Here is a 22293-nt window from a genome sequence, read left to right as displayed (position 1 = left end):
AGGACCAGGAGAAATGGAGACAGAATATTAAGAGGATTTATCCTATGAGAGACAAATTGTTCTTGATGGTCACATCTAGGGGCGGCTTACATGGTGGTAATTATTGTTTTGTCTGGTCGGCTAATATGCAGTAACCTACTATTTACTACTACTTAGCATGTGTTTCAAATTATAGAATGAAGAGCCAAAGAAACTGGTACACCTGCATAATATCGTGCAGGGCCCCAGGGAGCATGGAGAAGTGTCGCAACACGACGTGGCATGGACTTGACTAATCTCTGAAGTCGTGATGGGGGGAACTGACACCATAAATCCTGCAGGGCTGTTCATAAATCCGTAAGGGTACGAAGGGGTGGAGATCTCTTATTAACAGCACGTTGCAAGGCATCCCAGGTATGCTCAATAATGTTCATATCTGAGGAGTTTGGTGGGCAGCGAAAGTGTTTAAACTCAGAAGAGTGTTCCTGGAGCCACTCTAGCAATTCTGGACGTGTGGGGTATAACACTGTCCTTCGAAATGCACAATGGACATGAATGGATGCAGATGATCAGACAGGATGCTTACGTACGTGTCATCTGTCAGAGCCGTATCTAGACGTATCAGGAGTCCAATGTCACTCCAACTGCACACACCCCTTACAATTACAGAGCCTCCGTCAGCTTGAACAGTCCCCTGCTGACATGCAGGGTCTATGGATTCATGAGGCTGTGTCCATTCCCGCAAACATCCATCCGCTCGATACAATTTGAAACGAGACTCTTCCAACCAGGCAACATGTTTACAGTCATCAACAGTACAATATCAGTGTTGACGAGCCCAGGCGAGGCATAAAGCTTTGTATCCTGCAGTCATCAAGGATACTCAAGCGTGCCTTCGGCTCCGAAACCTTACGTCGGTGATGTTTCGTTGAACGGTTCGCACGCTGTCACTTGTTGATAGGGCCAGAATTGAAATCTGCAGCAGTTTGCGGAAGCGTTGGAGTTTTGTCACGTTGAACGATTCTCTTCCGTCATCGTTGGTTACGTTCTTGCGGGATCTTTTTCCAGCAGCAGCGATGTCGGATATTTGGTGTTTTAAAGGATTTCTGATATTCACGGTACACTCGTGAAATGGTCATACGGAAAAATCCCCACCTCATCGCTACCTCGGAGAAGCTGTGTCCCATCGCTCGTGCGCCGGCTATAACACCAAGTTCAAACTCACTTAAATCTTGATAACCTGCCATTGTGGCTGCAGTAACCGATCTAACAACTGGGCCAGACACTTGTTGTCTTACGAAGACGCTGCCGACCGCAGCGCCGTATTCTGCCTGTTTACATATCTCTGTATTTGTATACGCATGCCTATACCAGTTTATTTGGCGCTTCAGTGTAAATGTAAACTGTCATCATCATCAATTAGCCATCCAAAAATCACTTGATGACGTATCTCACCCTCAACACAAGGAGAAGTGATGCAGACTGGTGACGACTGACTGTGCAGGAGGGCGGACAACAGCTCGTTCGAGCAGTGCCTCATGTTCAACTCGAGCGGCGGGGAGCCTGTGGCCTGCCAGCAGGGCTGGGACTACGACCGCACGTGGTTCTCGCGCACGGCGCCCTCGCAGGAGGACTGGGTGTGCGACCGCCGGCTGCGCCCAGTCAACGTGCTTTCCTTCGGCCAGCTGGGAGAGGTGGTTGGCACCTTCGCCTTCGCTCGCATGGGCGACCTGTAAGTTAGATTTACTGTCAGTTTGTTTCTCCATTAATCACATTGTTGTTCGAAGCTTTAGCGTGTTAAGTTTCTCAAGTATTGTCAGCTGAAGACCGCTTTAGCCAATGAAAGACCTTTAATGAAGTAATCAGTGCAGTTCCGTCTGAACGCCACAATTTGTTTCACAACACAGATAAAAAGAAAAAAAAGGAAAGGAGGGGAGTTCTGTCGAAATTATTAATATTATATACTACCGGGCATTAAAATTGCTACACCAAGAAGAAATGCAGATGATAAACGGGTCTTCATTGGACAGATATATTATACTAGAACTGACATTGTAAGTAGGCTGTTTAGGTTTTTTTATTGGTAACGCCACGTAGCGCTCTGTATGAAAATCACTGGCTGTGCTGTGTGCAGTCTGTGGCTGGTTTGCATTGTTGTTGGCTATTGTAGCGTTGGGCAGTTGGCTGTGAACAGCGCGTAGCGTTGCGCAGTTCGAGGTGAGCCGCCAGCAGTGGCGGATGTGGGGAGAGAAATGGCGGAGTTTGGAAATTAGTAAGACTGGATGTCATGAACTGCTATGTATATTATGATTTTTCAACACTATTAAGGTAAATACATTGTTTGTTCTCTATTAAAATCTTTCATTTACTAACTCTGCCTATCAGTAGTTAGTGCCTTCGGTAGTTTGAATCTTTTATTTAGCTGGCAGTAGTGGCGCTCGCTGTATTGCAGTAGTTCGAGTAACCAAGATTTTTGTAAGGTATGTGATTAGTGAAACGTATAGGTTAATGTTAGTCAGGGCCATTCTTTTGTAGGGATTTTTGAAAGTCAGATTGCGTTGCGCCAAAAAATATTGTGTGTCAGTAATTTTTCTAAGGGGACGTTTCAACATGTGGTTGCATTTTCACCCAATTGTGTGCATAGATCCTGAGAAGTCAGTACCCAGAACGACCACCTCTGGCCGTAATAACGGCCTTGATACGCTTGGGCATTGAGTCAAACAGAGCTTGGATGGTGTGTACAGGTACAGTTGCCCATGCAGCTTCAACACGATACCACAGTTCATCAAGAGTAGTGACTGGCGTATTGTGACGAGCCAGTTGCTCGGCCACCATTTACCAGACGTTTTCACTTGGTGAAAGACCTGGAGAATGTGCTGGCCAGGGCAGCAGTCGAACATTTTCTGTATCCAGAAAGGCCCGTACAGGACGTGCAACATGCGGTCGTGCATTATCCTGCTGAAATATAGGGTTTAGCAGGGATCGAATGAAGGGTAGAGCCACAGGTCGTAACACATCTGAAATGTAACATCCACTGTTCAAAGTGCCGTCAATGCGAACAAGAGGTGACCGAGACGTGTAACCAATGGCACCCCATACCATCACGCCGGGTGATACGCCAGTATGGCAATGACGAAAACACGCTTCCAATGTGCGTTCACCGCGATGTCGCCAAACACGGATGCGACCATCATGATGCTCTAAAGAGAACCTGGATTCATCTGATAAAATGACATTTTGCCATTCGTGCACCCAGGTTCGTCGTTTACACCGTCGCAGGCGCTCCTGTCTGTGATGCAGCGTCAAGGGTAACCTCAGCCATGGTCTCCGAGCTGATAGTCCATGGTGCTGCAGACGTCTTCGAACTATTCGTGCAGATGGTTGTTGTCTTGCAAACGTCCCCGTCTGTTGACTCAGGGATCGAGACGTGGCTGCAGGATCCGTTACAGCCATGCCGATAAGATGCCTGTCATCTCGACTGCTAGTGATACGAGGCCGTTGGAATCCAACACGGCGTTCCGTATTACCCTCCTGAATCCACCGATTCCATATTCTGCTAACAGTCATTGGATCACGACCAACGCGAGCAGCAATGTCGCGATACGATAAACCGCAATCGCTATAGGCTACAATCCGGCCTTTATCAAAGTCGGAAATGTGATGGTACGCATTTCTCCTCCTTACACGAGGCATCACAACAACGTTTCACCAGGCAACGTCGGTCAACTGCTGTTTGTGTGTGAGAAATCGGTCAGCACGTTTTAGGTGACGCCATCGGCACCAACCTTGTGTGAATGCTCTGAAAAGCTTATCGTTTACATATCACAGCATCTTCTTCCTGTCAGTTAAATTTCGCGTCTGGAGCACGTCATCTCCGTGGTGTAGCAGTTTTAATGGCCAGTAATGTATATTTGACATACTACAATCATCTGTCGCTATTTTCAATGTTTGTACAAAAAACACATTATCGAGTAGAGGGTTAAGTAATTCCATATTAAGACATGAATGGACAATCACACGGATATCTGATGCTGAAATCTTAATTCATAACGTATTGTACGTACAAATAGCAAAATTAAAGACAGATGATTGGAAACTGTATTATCCTGTGAATTTCAACCACGAAAGAGGAGTTTTGAGTACAGGCGATAGACTCAAATACCAGTGATGGCAGCTGCTGTTCTCATACCAAATACATGAAACCTTACAATTAAGTTTTTTTCGTTGTAACGCGATTTCATTGGTAGAGGGGAAATGTCCATTGTGCGATTATGCGCTGTATAGAGGCACTGTGCGTACAACGTGAACCCGAACTCCACTGACGAAATTTCTGAGGTTTCTCAGGGATATTTTCTGACTATTTCGGGAAGACAGACCTGTAGTCTCCAATGGTCCGTTTCGGAGTGTTTGCGTTTGATTACCTACTCCCATCCGTACATGTATCTGGTTATTATTGAAAATATCTGCACAACAGAGGAAACGTCAATGGTATGTCCACTGTGTCTCGGTTGGAAACAAAACCTCTTCCATTCACTCACAGAGCCCTATTTGCTCTACTCTTCGCCCTCAAGCTGGCATTCAGTGCTGCCAGTTTGTTATTTATTTACACGTCTAGTTTCGTAGGACCAAACTGAAAGTAAATCTGCAAAGTCATGGAACGTGCCAGTACATTAAATTACAACGTAAAACTAATAACAGATAAAATGAAATGTTTATGAACCCAAAAAAGTCAAGCCATAAGTTTAATTAAACGCAGTCAACAATATAACATAAGAATCGACCTAATTTTTCAAGGGACTCCTCAACAGAATAGAAAGAATGACCAATGAGGAAACTCTTCAGTGTCGATATGAAAGCGCATGGATTACTGCTAAGATTTTTGAATTCTTGTGGTAACTTGCTGAAAATGGATGCAGCAGTATACTGCACACCTTTCTGCACGACAGTTAAGGAAGTGCGATCCAAATGCAGATTGGATTTCTGCCGAGTATTAACTGAGTGAAAGCTGCTAATTTTTGGGAATGAACTGAAATTGTTAGCGAGAAACGACAGTAAAGAATATATATATTGAAAGGACAATGTCAAAATACCCAGAGTAGTGAACAGGGGTTGACAAGTGGTTCGCAAACTTACACCACTTATTGCCCAAACAGACCGTTTCTGATCCAAAAATATCCGTTTAGAATGGGTTGAGTTACCCCAAAATATAATACCATACGACATAAGCGAATGAAAATAAGCAAAGTAGACTAATTTTCGTGTCAAACGATCACTTACTTCAGATACCGTTGGAATAGCAGAAATGGCAGCATTAAGTCTTTGAACAAGATTCTGAACGTGGGCTTTCCGCGACAGTTTACCATCTATCTGAACACCTAGTGAAACTGTTCAGTTTCAATGATCATATGCCCATTCTGTGAAATTAAAACGTCGGGTTTCGTTGAATTCTGTGCCAGAAACTGCAAAAACTGAGTCTTACTGTGATTTAGCGTTAGTTTATTTTCTACAACTCATGAACTGCACTATTTGAAGCAGAGCCAATGTTGCACATAACATCCTTTACTACTAAGCTAGTGTCAACAGCAAACAGAAAAAGTTTAGAATTACCTTTTATACTAGAGGGCATATCATTTATATAAACAAGGAACAGGAATGGCCCCAACACTGATCCCTGGGGCACCCTCATTTGACTGTACCCCACTCAGACCCCACATCACAGCCATTCTCGACATTGTGAATAATGAGCTTTTCCTGTCTGTTGCTAAAGTAAGAGGTGAACCAATTGTGAGCTACTCCCTGTAATCCGTAATGGTCCAACTTCTGGAGCAATATTTTGTGATCAACACAATCAAACGCCTTAGTTAAATCAAGAAATATGCCTAGTGTTCGAAACTTTCTGTTTAATCCATCCAAAACCTCAAAGAGAAAAGAGAGTATAACATTTTCAGTTGTTAAACGACTTCTAAAGACGAACTGTGCATTTGATAGCAAATTATGTGACATAAAATGATCAATTATCCTTACATACACAGCCTTTTCAATAACTTTAGAATACACACAGGCCTGAAACTGTCTACATTATCCCTTTCTCCGTTTTTATAAAGCGGCTTTACTACTGAGTACTTTAATCGTTCAGGAAACTGACCAGTCTTCAAGGGAAAATTACAAATATGGCTAAGTATAGGGCTAAAATGTGCAACACTAATATTCTGCTTGGCACTCCATCATATCCATGAGAGTCCTCAGTCTTCGTGATTAGGTATTGACTCAATCTCCCCCTTGTCAGCATCACAGAGTAATTTTTCAGACATCAGTCTTGGAAAGACAATTTCCAGGAGAGTTATATGATTTCCTGTAGATACCAAGTTTTTATTTTATTCACCAACAATGCTCAGAAAATGATTGTTAAATACTATACATATATTTGAGTTGTCCGTAACAGAAAGTGTTGTTTATTCGAAATGCGAGTTGGACGTTAACAGTGATTCGCAATAGTGTGGCTACGTCTACTGACGAAGATTTGATCGATTCGCATCGCATGTATGGATGTGCTGAATGCAAAGTAAGAGTGCTACGACGACGCTGTACTCAGCTGTTCCTACAGCGACGACAACGATGCCACAGCAGGTGAACATCAGAGGATTGTTGCAGTACTCTGTGTTTTGTGTTGCACGCTTCAGTGATTTCATATTCAGGCTTTTGTACTCTAGGGAAGATATATTCAGAGAAACAAAAGTTATTGGTGTAACAAACCGAATAAGTCATAAGTACATTATTGCTTTGCAACGAACCACAGGAGACCAGAGATCTTTTACACGAAAATGTTTAGAAAATATCTGTGAACAACCTCCGAAATTTTGTCGTTAGAGTTAGTGTTAACCCAGTAAACAGGGTGGTCCATTGATAGTGACCGGGCCAAATATCTCACGAAATGAGCGTCAAACGAAAAAACTATAAAGAACGAAACTTGAAGGGGAAACTAGATGGCGCTATGGTTGGACTGCTAGATGGCGCTGCCATAGGTCAAACGGATATCAACTGCGTTTTTTAAAAATAAGAACCCCTATTTTTTATTACATAATCGTGTAGTACGTAAAGAAATGTGAATGTTTTAGTTGGACCACTTTTTTCGCTTTGTGATAGATGGCGCTGTAGTAGTCACAAACGAATAACTACGTGGTATCACGTAGCATTCTGCCAGTGCGGACGGTATTGGCTTCGTGATACATGACCCGTGTTAAAATGGACCGTTTACCACTTGCGGAAAAGGTCGATATCGTGTTGATGTTCGGCTATTGTGAACAAAATGCCCAATGGGCGTGTGCTATGTATGCTGCTCGGTATCCTGGACGGCATCATCCAAGTGTCCGGACCGTTCGCCGGATAGTTACGTTATTTAAGGAGACAGGAAGTGTTCAGCCACATGTGAAACGTCAACCACGACCTGCAACGAATGATGATGCCCAATTAGGTGTTCTACATGCTGTCGCGGCTATTCCGGATATCAGTAGCAGACAAATTGCGTGAGAATCGGGAATCTCAAAAACGTCGGTGTTGAGAATGCTACATCAACATCGTTTGCACCCGTACCAAATTTCTATGCACCAGGAATTGCATGGCGACGACTCTGAACGTCGTGTACAGTTCTGCCACTGGGCACAAGAGAAATTACGGGACAGTGACAGATTTTTTGCATGCGTTCTATTTACCGACGAAGCGTCATTCACCAAACAGCGGTAACGTAAACCGGCATTATTTGCACTATTAGGCAACGGAAAATCCACGATGGCTGCGACAAGTAGAACATCAGCGACCTTGGCCGGTTAATGTATGGTGCGGCATTGTGGGAGGAAGGATAATTGGCACCCATTTTATCTATGGCAATCTGAATGGTGCAATGTATGCTGATTTCCTACGTAATGTTCTACCGATGTTACTACAAGATGTTTCACTGCATGACAGAATGGTGATGTACTTCCAACATGATGGATGTCCGGCACATAGCTCGCGTGCGGTTGAAGCGGTATTGAATAGCATATTTCATGACAGGTGGATTGGTCGTCGAAGCACCGTACCATGGCCCGCACGTTCACCGGATCTGACGTCCCCGGATTTCTTTCTGTGGGGAAAGTTGAAGGATATTTGCTATCGTGATCCACCGACAACATGCGTCAGCGCATTGTCAATGCATGTGCGAACATTAAGGAAGGCGAACTACTCACTTTTGAGAGGAATGTCGTTACACGTATTGCCAAATGCATTGAGTTTGACGGACATCATTTTGAGCATTTATTGCATTAATGTGGTATTGACAGGTAATCACGCTGTAACAGCGTTCTCAGAAATAATAAGTTCACAAAGGTACATGTATCACATTAGAACAACATAAATAAAATGTTCAAACGTGCCTACGTTCTGTGTTTTAATTTAAAAAACCTACCTGTTACCAACTGTTTGCCTAAAATTGTGAGCCATATGTTTGTGACTATTACAGCGCCATCTATCACAAAGCTAAAAAAGTGGTCCAACTAAAACATTCATATTCCTTTACGTACTACACGAATATGTAATAAACAATGGCGGTTCCTATTTTAAAAAACGCAGTTGATATCCGTTTGACCTATGGCAGCGCCATCTAGCGGGCCAAGCATAGCGCCATCTGGTTTCCCCCTTCAAGCTAGACAAGTTTCGTTGTTTGTAGTTTTTTCGTATGACGCTTATTTCGTGAGATATTTGGCCCGGTCACGATCAATGGACCACCCTGTATGAGGTAGACATGTGCAGCGCCTGTGTGAGGCCGGTGAGCAGCTAGCCGGCAGCTCGTGGTCGTGCGGTAGCGTTCTCGCTTCCCACGCCCGGGTTCCCGTGTTCGATTCCCGGCGGGGTCAGGGATTTTCTCTGCCTCGTGATGGCTGGGTGTTGTGTGATGTCCTTAGGTTAGTTAGGTTTAAGTAGTTCTAAGTTCTAGGGGACTGATGACCATAGATGTTAAGTCCCATAGTGCTCAGAGCCATTTGAACCATTTGGTGAGCAGCTGCGGCTGAGGCAGGTGTGTGTTGTGCGGCGCAGGTACGGTCGGCGGCCCGCCTTCTTCCTGTCGGCGGTGTCTTCCGCTGTGACGCACTGCCTGATGGCGTGCACGGCGTCCATCTACCCGCTCTTCTTCGCCGTCACTCTGCTCGCCAGCGCCACCAATGCCGCCACCTTCCAGGCACCTCTCGTGTTCAGTACGTACAACAGCTTTATTTAACTTATGCTAGTTAGTCTGTGCTAGTAGCCGCGCGGGGTAGCCCCGTTGTCTTGGGCGTCTTGTTATGGTTCGCGAGGCTCGCCCCGTCGGAGGTTCGAGTCCTCCCTCGGGGATGGGTGTGTGTTTTGTCCTTAGCGTAAGTTACAATACTGGTCATTAAAATTGCTACACTAAGAAGAAATGCAGATGATAAACGGGTATTCATTGGACAAATATATTATGCTAGAACTGACATGTGATTACATTTTTACTTAGTTTGGGTGCATAGATACTGAGAAATCAGCACCCAGAACAACCACCTCTGGCCGTAATAACGGCCTTGATACGCCTGGGCATTGAGTCAAACAGAGCTTGGATGGCGTGTATAGGTACAGCTGCCCATGCAGCTTCAACACGATACCACAGTTCATTAAGAGTAGTGACTGGCGTATTGTGACGAGCCAGTTGCTCGGCCACCATTGACCAGACATTTTCAGTTGGTTAGAGATCTGGAGAATGTGCTGGCCAGGGCAGCAGTCGAACATTTTCTGTATCCAGAAACGCCCGTACAGGACCTGGAACATGTGGTCGTACATTATCCTGCTGAAATATAGGGTTTCGCAGGGATCGAATGAAGGGTAGAGCCACGGGTCGTAACACATCTGAAATGTAGCGTCCACTGTTCAAAGTGCCACCAATGTGAACAAGAGGTGACCGAGACGTGTAACCAATGACACCCCATACCATCACGCCGGGTGATACGCCAGCATGGCGATGACGAATACACGCTTCCAACGTATGTTCACCGCGATGTCGCCAAACACGGATGCGACCATCATGATGCTCTAAAGAGAACCTGGATTCATCTGATAAAATGACATTTTGCCATTCGTGGACCCAGGTTCGTCGTTGAGTACACCCTCGCAGGCGCTCCTGTCCGTGATACAGCGTCAAGGGTAACCGCAGACATGGTCTCCGAGCTGATAGTCCATGCTGCTGCAAACGTCGTCGAACTGTTCGTGCACATGGTTGTTGTCTTGCAAACGTCCCCATCTGTTGACTCAGGGATCGAGACGTGGTTGCACGATCCGTTACAGCCATGCGGATAAGTTGCCTGTCATCTCGACTGCTAGTGATACGACGCCGTTGGGATCCAGCACGGCGTTCCGTATTACCCTCCTGAACCCACCGATTCCATATTCTGCGAACAGTCACTGGATCTCGACCAACGCGAGCAATAATGTCGCGATACGATAAACCGCAGTCGCGATAGGCTACAATCCAACCTTTATCAAAGTCGGAAACGCGATGGTACGCTTTCCTCCTCCTTACTTGAGGCATCACAACAACGTTTCAACAGGCAACGCCGGTCAACTGCTGTTTTTTTTATGAGAAACCGGTTGGAAACTTTCCCCATGTCAGCACGTTGTAGGTGTCGCCACCGGCGCGAACCTTGTGTGAATGCTCTGGAAAGCTAATCAGTTGCATATCACAGCATCTTCTTGCTGTCGGTTAAATTTCGCGTCTGTAGCACGTTCTCTTCGTGGTGCAGCAGTTTTAATGGCCAGTAGTGTAGTTTAAGTTATATTAAGTAGTGTGTAAGCTTAGGGACCGTTGCCCGCAGCAGTTTGGTCCCATAAGACCTTACCACAAATTTCCAATTTCTGTGCTCGTTATGGTACAGTACGAGAGCCCTTAAGAAATAATTCCCCATACCTTTCCCGAAAACTCCTATTTTGTTATAAATGGAAACAATAGGTAGGACTCGACGTTCTACTGACAGCATACTCGGAAGACACGGAGCTCTCAATCGCGAAAGAAGAGTGCTGGCAGCTGGCAGCGCTAATGCCAGCTTTGAATTGCGATGCACAAGACTCTGCTGGCGGTATCGAAGCGTGACTGAAAACCGATGTCGTCTAGATATCTGCTGAAACACAGTGTCCCCATGAAGACGTAAAAAAAATCCCGTTACGTCACTGGTTATATAGGTGCGAGTAGCAGCCCCTTGAAACCCACTTTAACGGTAAGGACTCTTCTTCCGCCTTACAGACTATACCCCTGATGTACAAACGTAGGGCAGGAAGTTGGTCATGGCCTTTTGCGATGAACCATCCCGTCCTCTGGTTCAATCGAGAAAACAACTGTCTGTCCATGGAGAAAAGTGACTGATACATGTTAATTTGTATTTCGTCTAGACACAACTACAGGAGCACACCTTTAACGGTGACGAATTTGGTCAAACGTTACCGTCTCCATAAGTACTAAGGGGCAAATGGTTTCTGAACATGGAGAATTAACGGCGGAAATCGGTAAAGATTAAAATAATATTAGTGAAATTGGGGTGGAAGCAATGCACAGGAAACGTAGATCAGGATGGCTGGTCGAGGACATGAAACCTGCCCAACCTAAATACAAATGTACCATCTTAATAACTCCAGAGTCTTGCTTGGTCGTTCATTACCAAGGCACTTCGATAAACTTCAAAAAATTAAGCAAGTATGACATGCAAAGAATCACTTAATTTTGTCACAAAAGTACTTAAGCTGACGTGTTAGTACGTACTGACTAATTATTCTGCTGGTAGTTAAAAGTGCAATGCAATTATGTCGGCATGCAACAGACTTCAAATTGGATTGAAGTGTACTAGACGCTTGGATGTGCAAATGATTAGCATTTCAGCGCAATCGCCCAAAGCAGATAGGAGTAACGCCATTTATATTTCGTATACAGAGTTAATATTAATAAAAACGACGAACTACAGGGACGGATTCCCGGCTGGAAATTACGAAAAACAGGTCTATGAACATGCGTTCGTAAACGCATCGTTGCCTCGGTAGATGGCGCTGACGAATAAAAGTTCCTCTGACAACCTGCCGCGTCTTTCTTGTGTGTTGGAAGCTGTTTGATTGACGCAGAGTACTGTAAGCGGCAGAAGGGCTCGATATTCATGTCGAAAACAAGCCAAGATAATGTTTGTGTAGAGTCAAGCAGAGAGGCAACACGGCTGTGCCAAAACAAATACTCTCACAGACACTAACCACATCACACAACATTTCAAGCTTTTTTGGGCGTTTCTGGGATCATGGATCCTTTCAGACAGACGAACGTTCGGGGAGGCGGCGGACTGTGCGTACACCAGATGTGGATGGCTAGTTTCTGCCTCTCGGCCGTTTCCAGCTGCTTGGCCGTACACAAACACCATCTCGTCTTGTTCTAGACATGAATGCCGGACCATTCTTCTGCTTACAGTATGTTGCCTTAATCACACAGCCTGCAACCCATAAGAAACACACGGCACGTGATCTGAGAAACTTTCATTCGTCAGTGCCATCTACCATAGCCACGATGCATTTCCGATGTTTATAGGACCTTTTTCTCTCTTTTTCTAGTCAGGAATCCGTCCCTCCAGTTTGTCGATTTTATTAATGTTCTCCATGTCTAAGGAAAGATTATGCAGTAGTTTCCTCATTCAGAAATAACATTTGAATGCCGATGGTCTGTGAGAATAATGTGTTATGCTTCGTTTATTAAATAGAAACAGTCTGTTGTGTCAGAACTCGACAAGGAATACAGAGCAGATGGGTTTACGAGGCTCAGCGTCATACAAGATTGTCGCATTCGACAAACACTACCGAGGCAAGACAAACTGTTAGCTCTCCCGTGAGGGATCGTAGAGCTATGTCACGTACCTTGAGCCAAGAAACTGGCTTGTCTGCGGGAAGACGGGTAACACTGGACACGGGAGTGTCACCACGCGTCGTGTTTTCAGACGAGTCTTCTTCTGCATAAGAACCAGAATGGACTTTCCTGCCGGCCAGTGTGGCCGAGCGGTTCTAGGCGCTGCAGTCTGGAACCGCGCGACCGCTACGGTCGCAGGTTCGAATCCTGCCTCGGGCATGGATGTGTGTGATGTCCTGAGGTTAGTTCTTTTTAAGTCGTTCTAAGCTCTAGGGGACTGATGACCTCAGAAGTTATGTCCCATAGTGCTCAGAGCCATTTTGAAAGCGCCAAGAAAACATCATTGACAATAATACTTTTATCAGGCAGCAGTACAGGATTGTGATTCCAAGGCACCATGCTTCCGCCAGGCCGTCGGAGCAGCACCTCATTAGGGCCAGAAGGACGGCGAGCGCTCGACTTGTAATACCGTTTGTGCAACAAAGCGTCGGGTGGCGGCTGTTACGTCACTGGGTGGCTCTTGACCAGTGAATTCCGAGGGCCTCTAGATCTACGAGTCGATCTCCAAACTGAACTCGTTGACGTCGAAGACTTGAGCTCAGGAGTTCTTGCTGGCAGGCAGGTGTCCGCTCTCAGCACAGTTTAGGAGACAGGAGCCGGCAGCGCCGTTGTCTGCCACAGGAACGCGATGAGCAGCAGCAGTGCTCCACTTCTCGAAGGCGGATGGTGGACAGCGTCCAGGTCACGCAGGTCAAGTCTCCAGCAAACCTACAGGGTGATGGTGGCTTCCGCACCCCATCAATGTTGCCTCAGAATTTCGCAACGCAGCTGGCAGCGGCAGCGCCCTTCCACCCGGAATCGTGGTTTCATAGACGATCGAAGACAGGTAGGCGTGCCGAGGGTCGAGCTCCAAAGCCTCCCCTCTCACTGGACAGCTGCAGCTGACACTGCGCAGTGGGAAGTCGGCAATCAGCACTCAGCAATCAGTCGTTTGCTAAGAAGGAAGGGGTATTTAAGTTGGCGCTTCCCGTGTGCGGTTAGCAAAGACATCACGTGCCCTCGGTTTTCCCTCGCTGCCAGCTCTCCTAGTGGAAATGAGCGTTTGGCGTCATTGGCCGGGAGGCCCCTTGCGGGGCAGGTCCGGCCGCCTTGGTGCAGGTCTTATTACATTCGACGCTACATTGGGCGACCTGCGCGCCGGATGGGAATGAAATGATGATGAAGACAACACAACACCCAGTCCCTGAGCGGAGAAAATCCCCGACCCAGCCGGGAATCAAACCCGGGTCCGTAGGACGGCAATCCGTCACGCTGACCTTTCAGCTATCGGAGCGGACAGCTCTCATAGTCACTTCAGACCTTTGCAGCTTCAACTTTCAGTGGCTCTTTCCTGCTGGCTCGGCAGCTGAATATGTATTGTTGTGTTGTACCTAGCCTTACTCTGCTTTTCTCAGTAGTATGACGGTATCTCTTGGCTTCCATGATATCATTATGCTTCGCTTGTTGGGTTGTACCTAGCCTTACTCTGCTTTTCTCAGTAGTATGACGGTATCTCTTGGATTCCATGATATCATTATGCTTCGCATGCAGACTTGGGCACTCGGGCGTTCCTCCGTGGTCCAATAGCTTCCATTATTTCTGTAAGTTCCTCCGCAGTTCCCCTAGCCGATAGTCTACAGACTATTGACCGAGGCGGTTCGGCTTCCAGGAGCTGCCACGGTAGAGCTTGGACGAATTTTTAGTTTCCGCCGGTGATACTACCCTGTGGCGTAAGACTGTGGAGGGTGTAAGACGAAAATTAGTTAATGCAAAGTACAGAATTTCAAATGTGTTCCATTAGAGAAGGAGTATAGTCCGTGCCACATAAAAAAAACATACACATTTCGTCCAGTGCAAATAAAATGGTCGTATTCTCCTTCATCTCAACCATGAGAAAACATACGTGCTACGTCAAACATAAATTGGGCACGGAGCAGCGCCACTTTATATTCCTGCAACAAAAAGCGAGCTATTTCTGTATTCATTTGTTTATGATATCTTGCGTTAATGGGCTGACGTGAGTTGTGGAACTTATTATTGATTTATGTAATTTATTGCATAGTTAATCACGATTTGCAGACTGAACTTTATCTTCACGTCGTGTTTTCTGATACTGTCATGACAGACTCGGTAACGTCTGGAAAGTATGTAATTATTAGACATTCTCTGAAAAGATATTAAATATGAAAATAAAATTACAGGCTTCTTCGTATAAGTTCTATCTATATAAATGTATGTACAAACAGAACAATTTTCACTGCCAACAGATCAGTCGTCATAATGGTTTGGAATAATCTTCATGCCCAGTGATTGCTTCTGTCATTTTTGAGACATTTCAGCTTGAACTTGAGAATGACTAAAAAGCTGAAATCATGTTGTATGAAGTAAATGAATAGCAATTTACAGTTTAATGGCGCAAATTTTTTTCAAAACGTCGGTCTATGCAGCGGAAATACTGAGAGTCCGCGGTTGCGCCTGTGAACTCGCGTATTCGCTCTCCTTTATGAGCGAGTCGAATCTACTTCTACCCGGTAACAGACTCAGGTAACAAGTGGACTGCGGAGGAGACTCACGAATCGAGTTTACGGGCAGACTGAGATGGCGAGTTCGGAGATGACGTCACATGACTCACTCGCGAGTTGAAAGTGAGTACACAGACCTCATTTCTGATCTCTAGTTTCTGTGTGTGGAGTCTCCAAGGAGAACCCTTCCACACTACATTCGTACCGATCTTACGGGCACTAAAGTGGCGTGATTGTGTGGGGTACCATTAGGAGCACAACGTGATCAGCTTCTGGTTCGCGTAGCCACTAATTTTACAGCAGCCCTTACATTTCTGATGTTTTGCGGCTGGTGGATGCACCCCGTCTTTGAAGAATCTGTGACATTATGTTTCAAACACAAGGCCCCATGTTGCCCAATCATCTGTCCTGGGCTACTCCCAGTAGAGAGAGTGTTGATTCTTGCCCTGGCCAGCACGTTCACCTGACGTCCCACCCACTGAAAATATCTGGTTGTGGGTTTCCGAAAGACTCGCAGTCTACCACTCACCTGCTAGTACGATTTGGAGTAAAATGGAATGACGTACCAGTATCTGTCACTCAAGTTCAGTTCCAGTCGAAGCCGGCCGAGTATGAGATATTGTTGCCGCCATAGCTGGCAGTTAAGTCTACTAAATTTTGTAACTTGTATACCCTTATCACCAGAAAATTTGATTGTGTATTATTTCCTCTGCACTGTATACGCATGATAATTATAATTTCGTTATTTAATATTCTTCACGGTATTGAAGTTGTAATAACCAATTATGAGAGTCTCTAAAAAGCAATCAAGAGTCTGGTACACGTCTGTTATGGTGAAATATGTCAGCTTCACTCAAGACAAGGAGATTTTTTTAATGTTAAGTTATATAAAAGTTACAACTGTTTAATGTACATTTTTGACAGAAAAGTGTAAAGGATTGGGGACTCGTAGAAAGACGCAACAGAAGAAGGATGGAAAACCATCGTTTTGCATTCTTTACTTCTGCTCGTGAGGGGCGGGTATCGAAGTCATATTTTGATTTACGTTTCCTATGGTTCGCCTAAATCATATCATATGAAAGCCGTGAGTGTTACTTACAAGAGATTCGTAGTTTATTTCTCTCATATGCTTTGCTGTTCAACCCACTCTTCTGTTGATGATAGCACGACCGTTGACTCAACTTTCAGACTTTCAAAGAAAAGAAAGCTTTTACGAAAATCGGTTCAGTTCAGCAGTTCAGTTGGAGATGCATGGGAGAGGGGAACAGACCGGACATGACCGTACCGGAGGAACTACTGTGGTAATTGTCTTCAGTGGTTTAGTGACGACCTGGGTACGGTGATTTGACTCCGACTCCTCCCCCATATGAGTCCATTGTTTTGGCCACTGTGTCGTAACGCTCGCTGAAGTCACTGTTACAGAGACTGTCAGTTACTAGAAACAGAGAACAACCTCAAACTGCGTATTTAATTTGTGGCATTCCATATGCGATGCTGCAACAAGAAGAACTTGAGCTAACAATGCTCGACTAATGTAACTTTCGATCTAAAGCAGTGGTCGTTAAACTTGCGCCCCGAATCAAGAGTTCTTAGCCGTATTTTGTAGTAATATTCATGTAGCAACTAACAATCCAATCAAAAAATGTCAACTAACGTTAAGAGATGCTTAAGGATGTACATTTACTGGCCATGACAACACAGTTGGCTAAGTAGGGCGGCCACTAGAGGGTTGGAGAATGTGAGAGGGGAAACGTTTCACTGTTTATCTTCCAGTGCATATGTTATAATGGAAATGGAAGTTTCAGGGAAAGTATACCATCACTGGTTATAGTGCACCTTCACTGGTCCATTTAGTGAAAGTGGACTACTGATTCCAGTTCTGTCAAACAATACACATTGACTAGGGACAGTGCACTATCACTAGTGAATGTATACCTTCACTGCCAAGAGATGAGGAATGTGAACCATGGCTGTAATAACAAAACAGTCGTACATTTATCACCTGTTGTTTGAAAACATAGTCATATTACGTAAAACTCATTTATTGCAACAAGGACGTGCACCACGGCACTTTGAGTTGCACAACACATTTTTGTTTTTGCAAAAGCATCTCAGAGTCTGACATTTTTGCTGGCAGTTGCATTTGAAGAACTCCTGGCCGCTTCCCATCGACTGAGACGTCGCAACTGTCCTCAGGGCAAAAGTTTTCTCTGCTGGAACTTACTCCTTTGAGATTATTCTTAGAGGGCAAGTACTGAAATGGGACCTGAATCAAAATGTTTTACTTGTAGCCGCAGTGGCACGTCGTATCGTCCCTTCCATAGTTATTTAAAAACAAACAACTTATTACCGCGCATATAGTTGGCTCAGCACACCATCTCTCGTCCCGATTCGGAAGAAGCCATCGGCCGTTGTCTCGAGGACGACACCCATCTCCTCTTCCTCTGTCGAAGTCTGGAACTGGAACTCTCACAGTACAGCCCTTTTCCACTGTTGGGAAGCAGCGATCTGAACACTGCAACATTCTTTGCGCTTGTTCTTCTAAGCACTTGTACGCTTCAGTTCTGCGTTTCTTAATAGCACGAGCTGACTCGTCAAAACGTTAGACAGTAGTCATTATTGTCAGGAATACTGTCTTTCTCTCTGTTCTCAACTCATGTTCCTGTTGGTATGTTATTCTATCGCAGTGGAGATTTACTCTGATCATTATCCTGCAACCTGCAACGTTTCAGTCCGTGTCTCACTGCTAACACTCACTTGATTAATTATATTTTCAAGGTCATCCTCAGAGTGAACGTTCATCAATGCTTCAAGAGATAAACTTGTTGAAGACAAACCATGTTTAGGACGGCAGCCAATGGAGATCTTTAATTCCAAAATGTTCAGCGCTATTCTTTATTAGCTGCATAAATCTGATTGTACGTCTCCACTCCGCGGTGTTGTGCTCCTGCATCCATGTAGTTTGCATATTTTCTATGTCTTGATATGCACGCTCTACGCTGCCTTGTCTCTGACTGTGTATAGGTTTACCGTGGACAATCCCAAAATTGGGCCATGGTTCAGTTATGCTGCTCATTACTTTGCTAACAAACTCTCTACCATTGTCAGACTGAAATACTGAGGGAGCGCCTAGCAACGTAAAAATGTCAATAATGTTATCGCATACCTCTTCGGCTGTTTTGGATTTCAGTGGGCTGAGAACAACGAATTTAGTGAGATGGTCCTGATAAACCATTAAGAATTTGAAATCTCCATCAGGTTGCGATTGGAAGTCGATGAGATCAACTTGACATCTGGATTTAGCTCCTTGAACAGCATTGGTTTCACCACTATTCCTTTCATCTGACCTTTTTGCTTTTGTAAACAAGGCTCATACAAACTAAGATAAATTTGGACATCTCTGTATGTTATGTTAGAGAATTTTGCTTCAAGCATTTCATCATTCGGTAGCGTCCACCGTGACCAATCATTACTTGAGCATCATGCAGAGTACCATACAGTTCTTCATCAAAACATGGTATTTAATCTTACCTTCTTCAGTTACAGGTTGTATTACTTTGGTTAGTCCATTCACTTTCAGCACTTCATATCTTTTCAAAAACTTGTAGTCGTTGCCGTCCCTCTGCCGTCCAGATTTTAGTGATTTAGCCTTGCTGATAAGTGACTCTTACTTTTCTCTGTCCATTAAGATAGAATTATAACTGAGAGTTTCCCGTTCCACTCTAAGATGTTCGTAGAACCTCATTGATTCAACCATAGCTGCACTAATGTGAACTGTAACTGCACTACTGTCAACCACAGCTGCACTAATGTAAACAGTAATTGTACTACTGTCAACCATAACTGCACTGCTGTATAATGTAACAATAACGAGCTGACGACATTCTGCTGATGCCTGGTAGCATTGTTGAACGCTCTGTTAATAAACCGGGAGCAGCGATGGTACACCTTCACTAGTGGATAATATGCTACTGTACACTTTCCCTAGCCGAGCACAGTGATGGTTTACCTTCACTATTCGATGTGTTATTTTCAGTTTATGGTGAGCTCTCACTGATCATTTTAGTGATGGTGTACATCCATCGGGGAATGTTTACCTTCCCTATTGTTCCACTTCCACTATAACACATATAAACTACGGACGTACGCGACACGTATCTATGATCTCCTATGGTGTAAATTTTTACACTGAACTAACATGGGCTCGTGAACGCCCATTACAGAGACGGTCATTTCCAAATGCGGTACTTACTTGCGGCAAGGAACATCAGATTAATCAAAGCTGTTGCAAAACAACGCAGTGAAATCATTTATCAAACTTTTGTCTCATATTCAGTAGTGTACTGAAATGAAGTACAAATACCATTATTGAACCGGCCTCTGTGGCCGAGAGGTTCTAGGCGCTACAGTCTGGAGCCGCGAGACTGCTACGGTCGCAGGTTCGAATACTGCCTCGGGCATGGATGTTTGTGATGTCCTTAGGTTAGGTTTGAGTAATTCTACGTTCTAGGCGACTGATGACCTCAGAAGTTAAGTCCCATAGTGCTCAGAGCCATTTGAACCATTATTGATCAAAGTAATTCGCACTCATAGTGTTAATAACAACAGTTCGCTACTCAACTATAGCGTCACAACTGTTAGATCACTGGAGGTGGCAGCAATGTGAAACAGAGAACAATCGACACGAAGTGTTTGGAATGATGCCGACTTTTAACGATCAGTAGTTGGGGCCGGCGGGCGACTTATTGTTCCTTTACTGTAGCTAGTCTATTGTGGGCTCACAATGTGCTAATTTATGTAGGTGTCAATTAAAAACAAGATCAGTACATATGCAGCCCGAGATGCTGCCCCACAATGTCAGAATTGGCAGTTGTGCAAAAGCCTTTGATGATCACTGATCTAAAGTAGCAAAGTAGTTTTTTGGCGCGAGGTTTCATCTAAGGAACACACTGTCAAAGTGCACCGTTCTGGCGATATTTACCTGACGCAGTACTCTTTTGCAGGCTTGGAGGTGAGCGACGAAGAGACTAAAGGCTTCGTCGCAATGTTGCAGTGCGTTGGCTGGACCCTTGGGATGATGGGCATGCCCATGATAGCGTGGGCGTGTCGCGACTGGGTGCCCTTCATGATTATCACATCAGCTCCTTTGGGCTTCGCGATACTACTCTGGAAGTAAGTAATATTTTAGGGGCTTACTACTTTGTGCCTAGTTTCTCATAATTTTTTCTAAAGTTGAGAAAAGGAAATATATTTTTGATTACAGGACAGAATTGATATTTTTAAATTATTTCTTTACACTCTTAAGTACTCGTATTTGCTAATGGTGTGAAATTAAAAAATGGCTTCTGAAACACACAAAGCAGACTTTTGTCGTCATGTACCTTTTCTTCAAGACAAATTTTGCTTTACATCTTTGGATTAGTAAGCTGCTATCGAAAAATATGAACAGGCGATCGGAGTAAATGATTTTCACCCACTAAGGGTTTGCTGTCTGGGAAATGGAAAGAACGCAGATATATAGGATGTTATAAAACGATACCGACAAACTTCGAGAGGTTGTAGAGGGTGTCTTGATGAACAAATTGAGGATAGCAACCCGTGTCCAGAAACGTTATCCAACGACGCTGCAGAGTGTCCAAGTTGCAGAGGCCGGCGCCTGGGCGGCCAGGTTGGCCAAGCGGCTCTAGGCGCTACAATCTGGAACCGCGCGACCGCTACGGTCGCAGGTTCGAATCCTGCCTCGGGCATGGATGTGTGTGATGTCCTTAGGTTAGTTAGGTTTAAGTAGTTCTAAGTTCTAGAGAGCCATTTGAACCATTTGAACCGGCGCCTGCCGCTAGGCTACCCCTTCGACGGCAGACGCGAGCCTGTGTGCTGACGGATCGCAGGCAGAAGATCTAGCAATGTCGTGACAGCATTCTTGACGTTATACGTCACCGAACGCGTCCATGCCTGTCGGAACATCTTCGTAGAGACCGGTAAAGCAGTGGCAGCAGGGAAAGAAAACATATGTCGTAAAAGCACTGCGATCATTCGTAGTTTGTCTCATGCTGAAGTGCCGCATCGTGGAGAACTTCGCTTGGTCTGAGCAGCACGACATGCATTTCGTTTATGTTGAGGCAATAGAAAATTGGCACAAAGCTTTACGCGTTCACGAGCAAAGTGATCCAAATAGGCATCAGCCACGCCATTCTACGTGTGTGGCTACTCTTTAGAGTCTTGGTAAAGCGGTTGGTTTCAAAGGACATCCAAACAGTGGAGGTCGTGCACTTAGCATAGACACACTACAATCTGAAGCGGACGTATTATAGAGATTTCACGCAGAGCCCTCCGCAGCCACTCGCACTGTGGCACACGCATTGTAAAGCAACCACATAGCGCAAAAGGGAAGGCACCCTTTCCATTTACGGAAGGAACAGGAACTAATGGCCCATGATTCTGTTCCACGGCCGTGCGGTTCTAGGCGCTACAGTCTGGAACCGAGCGACCGCTACGGTCGCAGGTTCGAATCCTGCCTCGGGCATGGATGTGTATGATGCCCTTAGGTTAGTTAGGTTTAATTAGTTCTAAGTTCTAGGCGACTGATGACCTCAGAAGTTAAGTCGCATAGTGCTCAGAGCCCTTTGAACCATTTTGCCATTCTGTTCCACGTGTGTAGTTCGGGTAGTGGTTTTTCCAGCGTTCCGCCATGCAGTCGTATTACGCTGCGCCTACTTGGTTCACGGACTAGGCGCCCTTCAACAGAGAGGGTATGAAACTTCCTGGCAGATTGAAACTGTGTGCCAGACCGAGACTCGAACTCGGGACCTTTGCCTTTCGCGGGCAAGTGCTCTATCGACTCAGATA

At 45.1% G+C, this 22293-nt stretch overlaps 1 protein-coding gene across 1 annotated transcript in view; it reads left to right on the top strand.

The window, feature by feature from the left end:
• The window catches only part of LOC126236072 (solute carrier family 22 member 7-like), an 84923-nt gene that overhangs the window by 23853 nt on the left and 38777 nt on the right, over positions 1 to 22293 (top strand). The window contains exons 3-5 of the mRNA XM_049945130.1: positions 1484 to 1711; positions 9049 to 9206; positions 20451 to 20619. Coding sequence (XP_049801087.1) covers positions 1484 to 1711; positions 9049 to 9206; positions 20451 to 20619 — 555 coding nt within the window. The remainder of the gene's footprint in view (positions 1 to 1483; positions 1712 to 9048; positions 9207 to 20450; positions 20620 to 22293) is intronic.

This window comes from Schistocerca nitens, chromosome 1 (genome assembly GCF_023898315.1).
Source record: "Schistocerca nitens isolate TAMUIC-IGC-003100 chromosome 1, iqSchNite1.1, whole genome shotgun sequence".
Taxonomy (NCBI): Eukaryota; Metazoa; Arthropoda; class Insecta; order Orthoptera; family Acrididae; genus Schistocerca; species Schistocerca nitens.
This window is presented reverse-complemented; position numbering and strand designations above follow the sequence as displayed.